Here is a 10,738-nt window from a genome sequence, read left to right as displayed (position 1 = left end):
CTAAAGTTCAGAAAGTCATTGTCCAATCAACATATGAAAACAAATGTTTTATGTAAACCAAAACTAAAGTTAATCATTCTTTGAAGGTGAAATGGCATCAAAAGGTTTGATTGGGAAATGGGCTTTCAATAGGAACTTAATTGATATTAGAATAAGAAAGAAAGACTTCAATATTGAATGTTTTCTTGACTAACATGTGTAGAATTCGAGCAAGCCAGTCACCACCGATGCCTTTGCCTCACTCCTCATAAGTTACCTGCCTTCTATCACTATCACCCTTCTCAACGGTGTCGTCCCTATGATCTTCAATGTTGTTGTCAGGTTTGAAGATTACAGTCCACAGTTTGAAATCAGCATTACCCTGATCAGGTAGGACACTTCTACTACTACTACTTCTACTATTACTATGCTATACCGTAGCCCCTCCGGGCCATCAGCTTCTCTCTACGACTTTGCTTTCATTCAATAATACTAAACGCTTAGGAATTACCTTGATGTAAAGTCAGTCAAATGAAGAACTGAATGATGATGATGATATTTGAATGAGATCATCATCGAGTAATAACATTCATATTTTTCCTCGTGTACGATGATGAATATAATGATCATTCTCATGTTCATCATCATCGTTAGCCTCTCAATGTCATCATTGTCTGCATCTCAGATATCTTAAAGCCCTACTGTACTACTTGTAGCTACTTGCACAAAACAAACAATGCCTAATCGGTGACCATTGGTCCCCCATGATCCTCTTTTTCTTATGTTAATTGAGAGCTGATTTGATGAGATAACCACCTGTCCAGTGGCCTTGCAGAGTGGTCTAATCCCTCCTGTACACTAGTACAGATGGGCTTTAAACTGGTTGTATATCTATATATATATATATACATACTCCAGCAACAAATGCTCTACTGTCCATTCCGTACACTAATCTCATTATTGACCTCAACCCTTCAATCATCATTTCATATTTGTCCTTGATCTTAAACCTTTCCTGAATTAGTTACACCATGTCAACAAACTTGTAAACTGATGATTCTCCTTGTGATACTCTTTGATACTCACAGGACTGTCTTCTTGAGACTGGCTTCCTTGGTAGTTCTCTTCCTGTCTCTCTACCCTCAGATCGTGTGCCCTAATACAGCGACCCCACCTTGCGATGTTTGCCCAAGTGACTTGAAGGTCAGTATTTGCTTTACTTTGTCATGTTTGCCCAAGTGACTTGAAGGTCAATATTTGCTTTACTTTGTCATGTTTGCCCATGTGACTTGAAGGTCAATATTTGCTTTACTTTGTCATGTTTGCCCAAGTGACTTGAAGGTCAATATTTGCTTTACTTTGTCATGTTTGCCCAAGTGACTTGAAGGTCAATATTTGCTTTACTTTGTCATGTTTGCCCAAGTGACTTGAAGGTCACTATTTGCTTTACTTTGTCATGTTTGCCCATGTGACTTGAAGGTCAATATTTGCTTTACTTTCTACAGATCTAAGTGAACTTAGTTTGTAACGGTTCATAATGCTCTGAAATGTAATTTTGTGCAATTCTGTTTGTCATAAGTTTAAAATGTGAATGGAATGAATGAAATGAATTTCTTGCAATGTTAATCCCTTGGTGCAATCCTTGGGGGCGGATATGTGCCTCTTTTAAATTGTATTATTTCTTGAGGGTAAAATCCTGAGCATAATTTAAAATATATGTAAATTGAACAACTTCAGGGTAAAATTGATAGAGATAATACAGTGTAGTACTAGTATATGGATGCTTTATGTTTCTGTAGAATACAAACAAAATAGAGCAATGTCTATACACTGGTTTGTTTTGATTTGATTTTTTTTGTTATTTTGCCTAATGCCATGCATTTATATTTTAAAGTTTCTGAAAGGGGGGCGGGGGAGAGGTGGGGATGACTGTTTCATGTAAAAGCTTGGCCTCATGTCTACTGAAAAGAATATGATCAAGTACAATACAATTTGCCATGTTTTATATTCTATAATGTTGATATCATTTCTGTCCAATTCCAGTGCTGGGAGACATACATAGGGAGAGAATTCTACAAGTTGACAATTACTGACTTTGCAGCTGTTGTACTGGTGATTGTTTTAGTTGAGTTCCCTAGAAAGTAAGTACTTTTAGGGCTGGATTCTATTATCTACTGTACTTTAATAAAAATATATACATATATGTCTCTTTTCTTTCATGTTTTCTCTTTTCATTCAAATGCTTTAAAAATATTATAATAATTATAGCTACCGGTACATTTATATTGCACACATTTCCATCCCAGGGGATGCTCAAGGTGCTTACAAAGTAGTATCATTACCCTGGCTTTAGCCCAGCTGCCCTAAGGCGCTAAAAACATTAAAGGAATACAATCTTACCAGGTACGCCTTTACTACACCTGGGTGGAGAGTGGAAAATATAGATTGATTTATATAATGCTGAACAAAAGTTAACGCCAAATCCAAAGAAAACTCTCTAAAAATAGCACCATTGATCTCTGAAGGTAATACATGAGAAAGACAGCATACAGACTAATCATTAATGTTTTTCCATGGCTCTCAGTATAGTGTTGTAAATAACTTTCAAAATTTACTCATCTATTTCAGTATTTATTTATTTTTATATGTTGTTGTTGCATTTCTGTTCTCATTGTTTAGACTTGCAGCCAAGTACTGTCACTGTGGGATAGCCAAAGCTCTTGGTCAAATGGAGTTTGAACTTCCTAAGAATGTCCTGGCCATTGTTTACTCTCAAGCTTTGTGCTGGTAAGAATAATTCACGCTTCATATGGTGATGAGTGATGACATCGTTTAAATTTTACCTGAAGGTTAAGAGAGCAAGTGTTTTAGCTTTTAGATACATGTACTTGTAAATTAAATAGAAAGGGGATATATGGCTCTGCGAGAGGGACTCACTTGGTAATTTAAGATTAATGCCTTGACAAAGAAAAGTATTGCATCTAATTGGTTTCAAATCAAATACCTCCTGGATACGAGACCACTGCAGCTCTACCACTGTGCCATTATGCCTTCTAAGTAACCCATGTGTATAGGATAGAATGTCAATATGCGTATATTAATCTAAATCAAATACTTCAAGGCCACTTTCTGATGGATGTTGAGTCAGGTTTTGGGTGAATACTTTCAAATTGGGATGAGATATAAGATGAGATCCAATGACAATTTGTTGTATGATTCAAGATCGATACGAGAAGCCATTTAAGGATGTCTGTATTTTTTTTGGTCCAAAAACATGAGATACTTTCGAACTTGACCAGTCAAATGGCCTAGAGAACTATAATGGCTATATTCTAAAAGTCACAATTGAACTAATTTAGAGAGACGGGGAGAGAAAAAAAGCATACAGACAAACTGATATCCTTAAATTTAGCAGATTTGCAGTAGTTCTTTGTAGTTCATTTGCTGTCATGCTCTCTAACCATGTGTATAACGTTTTATTTCAGGGTTGGATCCTTCTACAGCCCTCTCCTTCCAGCGATCTGTGTGCTGAAATGCTTTGTCTTCTTCTACTTCAAGAAATGGAGTCTGTTATACAACATGGTGCCTTCCTCGCGTCCTTTCAGAGCGACTCGGTCTGGTATCTTCTTTATGGTCATCCTCCTCGTCACGTTCCTCATCTGCCTCATTCCCATCGGTTACTCCATCTCATCGTGAGTTCAAAGACTTGACCTATAGATTCATGTTCTGAAGCTATTCGTGCACTATAAGATATGATGATAGTAATAAAATAATGATAATATGTCTTGTTTACCCAGGGTAGCCTCATCAGTATTCATACTGTTCTCCCTGAGGGCCCTACAATCATATTATTACCCCGGTCATCGGATTCAGGCTTACCCGCACATAATGTATGCACATTCTCCACTCCCTGGGGAGCATTCCAGCCAGGCGTCATTTTTACATGCACACACTTGCTAATCTAAGCACATTAGCTTTCGCATCCTACCGGGTACCCAATTTAACACCTGGGTGGAGAGTGGCAAATGTAGATCAATGTCTTGCCAAAGGACATTAGTGCCGCGGTGGGACTTGAACCACGGACCTTGTGATCCACAGTCCGGTGACATATCCACTCGTCCACGACACCTCTACAACTCCAAAACTCTTTAGGGTTTATGCAGCGCCTAATACATTGATGGTGTCTCTAAGCACTTTACAGATATATAATTGCCTGGGTCGTTGGATTCAAGGCTTTCCTGCAGACAATGCACACATTCCTTGTAAAGGTCAATCAAAGGAGACAAGAAAACAGGTGGTCTTCATAGACAAATGTATGATCTTTATGACAGGCTTCATAAGTGTAAGTACAGGTTTCATTGTGAAACATTATTCATTGAGGGGGTGGGGGGGGGGAGCAATATGACCTTTACAGACGTTTGGTTGTTTGGCAGTATGCAGGTGGTCGCTCTAAACTGGTTTCACTCTTAGTTTCAGTTAGCGAAGTCTGTTCTATATCATATTAAGAGGTTGTTAATTAGTGAGATTCAAATTTATGGATGATTGTCTACTGTTATGCACTTTTAATGGATTAGTAGAGACCTTCACTGTTTATACATGTAGCTTTGAGATTTGAACTAACAAGAAAAAAAGCTAGTGATTGCAATGTTTTGAGGAGGCGTGGTAGCTCAGTCGGTAGAGCAGTGGTCTCGTAATCCGGTGACCGGGGTTCGAAACTAAGTCGATGCGCTAGTGCCCTTTGTAAGGCATTAATCCTCATTACCAGGTCCCTCGGAGAGGACCTGAAGCCGTTGGCCGTCTGGTTGCTTATTTACTTACAAGCATTTATGCTTTCTTAGCAGTCGGGTAAAATAACCACCATCACCATGATTATTTTGATTGCAGAATAACACCATCATCAGGGTGTGGTCCTTTCCGCGGTCATACATCAATGTGGGGAGAACTTGTTGAGACCATTGATGAATGGGATAACTTCTTCGAGCAAGTCTTTGAATTCATCGGTTCAGCAGCTTTCGTTGTTCCCCTCATCATTATTCTACTGTAAGTAAATCTAGAACTATTACCACTGTTATTGCTACATGTTTTTATTCTTACTTTGTATCCATATTTTGTCAGTCTTCCATGTTTTATTTTCATTGTCAACCTTATTCCTCCCTCTTTCTATGTATTTGCATTATATCTTTTACGTATTCCATCTTTCTGTTTCTTCATTTTTCATTTTTCTTATTTGTTCCCTTCTTTCTCTCTGTTCTTTTCTGCCTCTTTTCTCTCCTCCTTCTTAAACTTCTTTTGTTTTTCTTCTCTTTCATCAACCACAATTTTTGTCAATGAGATATTACTACACGCATCAACATATAAAGCAAATCAAATCTTAATGATTTCTATGACATTTAAATGTACACTCTCTTTGTGTCTCTCTAAAATGACATTTGCCACTTTGACGTTTAATAGCCATACATCAGCGATGTAGATAAGAGGTGTGTTGATCTTTATAACTGACATGGATTGATGTTGAGTGCCTGCATTCATATACTGAATAATCAAAGTACCATGTAATATGTTCTGTGTCTGTTGTTACTCCTGTCTGTATGCATGTATGTATGCAGGGATGTATTTGTTTCATTTCAATCAAGAACTAACTATGTACTTTTGATGTGAGGCCAAAGTTCTCAAACATTATTTTCCATGAAGAGAAATGTATTCTGTGAAACTAGCACATTGTGAAAAAATGATACTGCTGATGTAGACAGAAAAAATTATGAATTTATGTTTAAAAGGGTAAAAGTGTGTAAACCTGTACTGATTGATTTATGTTTTGTCAATTGTTTGTGTCGGAACAGCCTGAGTGTAAAGATTAGTGTAGTGTACCTTAATGTGTAGTAGATGGATCATTGTACCTTCATTTCATATAGATCTATATAATCTGTGTTACCCTAATTGAAACCATTCTAGACTTTTGTTAAAAAATGTCCATTTACTTTTATGTCTTTTTCTTTTCTTTCTACAGACTTGTTCTTTACTACTACCATGCTATCTCAGCAGCTCACAAAGAGATGGTACTTCTACTCAAAGAACAGCTCATTATGGTAAGCTAATCAGTCTACGGACATGGTCAAGTCTTAGCATGTTCATGTCTCCTGTACTATGTTCAAAGTTCAATTGGACCCATCTGCTGAACGATGGTCCCAAGTTTAAAGGCATCGTTTAACAATGTTAAATCTGAGATGCATGGCCCTACGTGTTATCAGTGTCTGTGATATGGTGTAATATTCCCTTTAAAAAATGCGCTTCAAAATGATCATGAAGTGTCTCACAAAAGTAAAAATCTTTGAGTGATCGGTTTTACCATAATCAATTTCCCCAATAGACTGTAGTGTTATGAAAACGCAAAATGAAATTTTGATTTTCAATCATAAATATCTTGATAATCAGACAGGTGATCGGCTTGTAAAAGTCATGGGATTCCTAAATGATATAAAGGTTTATAATTATGATTGCAGCACGAGCTAAATCAAGGATTTTGTTTTAATAAGGATCTGAGACAAAGTTACATGATCCCTTTAAGTGACTCGATCATTACACATCTGTGACGATGATGATGATAAAGATTTTATCCAATTTATCATGATCAATGTTAATATTCATGTAACACTGGCAACACTGTTTATTTAAAGTTTTAGGTATTATGACTTCTGGGTTAATGTCATATCTGGTAGCTTAACTTGAGATCCTGAGTGGACTATCTGCCTAAATCTGTGACACTTTTATTGCCTTCAACGTTTTTTTCTACAGGAGGGGCGAGATAAAAATTTCCTCTTGGCGAGGCTGAACGAGCTTGACCCTGCAACCACCAAAGGTCACCAGAAATCTCGGAGGAAGCAGATCATGAACCAGGAAGAGTCCCCGCCACGAATAGCATCTGAGGCATGGAGTGAAGGAGGTCCAACAGGCAAGCATCCATTCGCTATGTAACTAAGAAGAGATTGGTGGTCCAACAGGCAAGCATCCATTCGCTATGTAACTAAGAGGAGATTGGTGGTCCAACAGGCAAGCATCCATTCGCTATGTAACTAAGAGGAGATTCAAGGTCCAACCGGCAAGCAACCATTCGCTATGTAACTAAGAGGAGATTCGAGGTCCAACCGGCAAGCAACCATTCGCTATGTAATCAGAGAAGATTGGTGCAGCATTGTTGCAAGGAACTGGGACCAGTTTGACAAAGCCTTTTTTCAATGACAAATGACAAAAATCAGTGACAAATCTGTTGATAACCAATCAGAAGCAAGGATTTCGGTAGCTTATGACAAAAACGTTAATTTGTCACTGATGACAAGTTTTGTGAAAAGGGTCCCTGCCCTTATGGTGCACTTTTGTATGACGGAATCTGGGGGGGGGGGGGGGGAGGAGGGGAGATATTTACTCGAGTTGACATGGTTACCTTGGTGTCTCGTTAATGCAGGAGTGGTATGTGTATGCATTGAAAGATTGAATCAATATATACTGCGCAGGGTACTTTTGAACATTCAACAGGACATGATGCTATAGCTGCCACAAATGTTGACGGCAGCAACCAAGGGGATGGATGTTGAGTGAAAGGATTCTAAAAAATTAACTTTTGGATTGGACAGAAAGTCACATGACATATTTTAGAAATGCTGTCCCTAAATGAATTTTAAAAAACATACTTGGATGAAAATTCCTCTCTTGGTTATTAAAATAATCGCCATTTTATCTGGAAATTTTCCAGTTTTACCAATGCAATGTTTTAAGAGTGTAATGATTCAAGCAAGGGAGACTATTTCTCCAAAATTCCTACTAGTGTCCTCAAAGCGAGCTTCTGAGTTTGAAGGTGATTGTGCATGCAACAAACAGCTGTTAATAGTGATATCTATCTCCCAAAGTGCAACATGATGATGTGTAATAAATGTATGATATTGTACAGAAGATTCTATATATCTAAATATATTTCTAGCATCAATAGAGAGGCATTGTATATATATTCTTGCATGTAGTGTGGTATTGACATCAAGATCCAGCAATGGGACTTACCTGTGTTAAATTTTCAATGTATTTGTGTGTTTTTTAATTTTTTAAATGATACTTCTAATGGATTTTTACCAATAAGTCAATGAGATCTGACTTCTAGAGCGCAGAAAAAGTGAGATTGACTTTTGAAAAAGTGAACATGGTTATTATTTAAACAAACGAAATCTGAAGATACTATATTTACTAATTCTGACAATCCTTCTGTATATATATATATATGATGCTAATTTAATTCTAACTGTTTGTCAAGAATACATAATTCAGTCATGTATGACATAGATATGCATGCATGAATAGTTAGTAACCTGCCCGTTTTTTTCAAAATGTGACTAAAATTTCTCGAATATTTACTGTGATGTCATTTTTTGTTGTTTAAAGGCTGCAAGGATTTGGAAAACCAATATGTCTTCCTAGAGGTTGATTTTTTAAAAATGGGATTTATAGTTAAGATGACAAGAATATGCCTGAAAAAGTATAAAAAATTCATCAATGTCATTTGCAAAAGAATAAGAACACTGCCTTATGGATCATCCCAGTGTAGGGTGTGTATGGTGCCTAATTCATACCTTAATAATCTTTGTGAAACAGATTTTACATTCTAATGTTTTCCCTATATATATATATATGCATAGGAGATAAAAACACAGCCTTGTATACACCCTCTGCCTTCAGTGTAATATTGTAAAAGGTTTAGGGTAGCAGGGGTTCACCCTGAATTGTTTTAAAACCAGAAACTGTTACGAATTCTGAAGGACTGCCCTTTACCTCACCTAGAAACTCTTTTAAATTGCAATTTTGAATTGAGTCAATTGAATTTTGGGTATAAAACCTTTCCAACTTTTGTTACTGACTGTTATTCGTGAGAGTTTTCATGCTCGTGGAAGCTTGTGGACCTTTAGACTGTCATCCGGGCAGCACAAGTATTTATGCATGTCAAAAATTATATCAAACAAGCATACAGAAAGAGAAAGTATGATAAATAGTTCTGGAGAGGGGTCACATTCCCTAAACTTAAAACAGCTCTTGTATCAAATAATATTCACTTTATACATGTATAAATGACTCCTGCCTCTTTCGATTAAGTCTTTCATATTTCTGAGCAATGGAATTATATTTCAGTCTTTCTCAAATTTGCAATTAATTACACTTCACCTGATGCCTTGTATTAACTTGAAATGATTTGTTATGAACTTTGAATGTAAAATAATATGATGTATCGTACAGATGTTTGATTGTATACACTGGTACACGGGTGTAGTAAAAAAATCATCATTATGTTGCCTGTGATGACAGTTTAATAGCTCATTTTCAATGAAAAGCAACTAGGAAATATTCCTCATTGCATTACATGCATTTCATCAATCAACTGTGCAGATTCTTTTTATGATGTACATAATGTGGTTGATCTCTTAGCATTACTACGATATAAACCCTATCATCTCACATGCTTTCAGCGTTTGTCATACATGAATAACGTACCCTTTTTTCTAGCAGAAAATAAATATTTTTTTTATGAAAAGGGTACCTGTAATTGATATAGAATGTAATGTTGAAGAGACCAAGTTACTCTTTTGAAACTGGGTGAGTCATTTGGGTGAAGAAAACTATGAGAGATGTATATTCATGTTGGATAACTTGTATATGTTTGAATCGTCTATTATAAGTCATGTAAAAAAGAGTGCTTTTTATCTACCGTATACCAAATTTGATTTGAATCAGTATTATGGATCATCTTTCAAATGCATATGTTTTGTCTTTCATTTACATGTAGAATCTAGGGGTGGGTGCAAAATGCTCACACAGATGAAAGGTCCATAGTCTACCCAATACTGGTTTGAAGGATGGCTAAAAGTTGAGTTTCAGGAAAAGAGTTGGGCTGAGATCTGATGTCTCCCTTTGTGTTTAAAGTGACTTCTGCCCGTGTTGGATTTAACTGAATTTGTAGAATTCTGGCAAAAGTGTTTCTAAATTGCATTGTGTAATTGGTACAGCTTTTCTGAATATATCCCACCCGATGCATTTAATGTTTTTATTCTGTTACTGTTTAACGTTAAAAAAAAAAGACTTGCATGGAAATTCATGGAGCGTAAGTATGTTTTATTTGTACAGTATGCAACAAAATTTGAGAACATGCACTTGCAAATGATCTTTCTCTCTGGAAATTAGATGAGGTGCTCGGGGAAAGAAAAGAAGAGGGAAATGTTACGAGTAGTTCAATCTACAAGTGTTTCACAAGTCTTATATCATAGAATTAAACGATTCTGGAATGAAAATGTGTGACCTAGTTTCTTTTGAAGAGGATGAATTTGAGGGCACGTCAGAGGTTTGTTGGAGACTGTGTTAAACCTTGAAGTTTTATCGACTAGAAAGATTTAGATTGCAAGATGATTTTGTGATACGTCATGATGCCCATAGCATGATAGATGCCATCCACTTTCTTTGCGTTTGCCTTTTATCATTGTTAATTTATTTTCATTTTATATATACATATATACTCTGTCATGTAAATAGGTTCTATTGTTCATCTTCAGCATGCATTATAGATGAGAATGTTTTATTTTCAAGACAATTGTAAATATATTGAATGTATTGATAGAAAAAAAGAGCCTTTATTGAAAATTGCTACTTTTGTAAAGTATTCAGATAATAATTTGCTGTTTGGAGAGTGCTGTAATACATATTGAGTGATATTAAATGGTCTTTCAACATTGAA

General features: G+C 36.3%; 1 protein-coding gene across 2 annotated transcripts in view; it reads left to right on the top strand.

The window, feature by feature from the left end:
* LOC100888087 (transmembrane channel-like protein 7) overlaps nt 1–10,738 on the top strand; it is a 37,484-nt gene extending 26,746 nt beyond the window's left edge. The window contains exons 10-18 of one of the 2 annotated variants that reach the window (XM_030984020.1): nt 203–369; nt 1,068–1,182; nt 2,023–2,120; nt 2,659–2,766; nt 3,465–3,671; nt 4,864–5,019; nt 5,987–6,065; nt 6,772–6,928; nt 6,978–10,738. In XM_030984020.1, the coding sequence (XP_030839880.1) occupies nt 203–369; nt 1,068–1,182; nt 2,023–2,120; nt 2,659–2,766; nt 3,465–3,671; nt 4,864–5,019; nt 5,987–6,065; nt 6,772–6,928; nt 6,978–7,000 (1,110 nt within the window). In that variant the 3' untranslated portion in view covers nt 7,001–10,738. Of the gene's footprint in view, nt 1–202; nt 370–1,067; nt 1,183–2,022; nt 2,121–2,658; nt 2,767–3,464; nt 3,672–4,863; nt 5,020–5,986; nt 6,066–6,771 lie in introns of both variants that reach the window. The other variant, XM_030984021.1, reaches the window with a different exon arrangement.

Source organism: Strongylocentrotus purpuratus, unplaced genomic scaffold (genome assembly GCF_000002235.5).
Source record: "Strongylocentrotus purpuratus isolate Spur 01 unplaced genomic scaffold, Spur_5.0 spur5_scaffold_14, whole genome shotgun sequence".
NCBI classification, from domain to species: domain Eukaryota; kingdom Metazoa; phylum Echinodermata; class Echinoidea; order Camarodonta; family Strongylocentrotidae; genus Strongylocentrotus; species Strongylocentrotus purpuratus.
The sequence above is the reverse complement of the archived record's forward strand: the minus strand, read 5'-3'. Positions and strand labels throughout refer to the sequence as shown.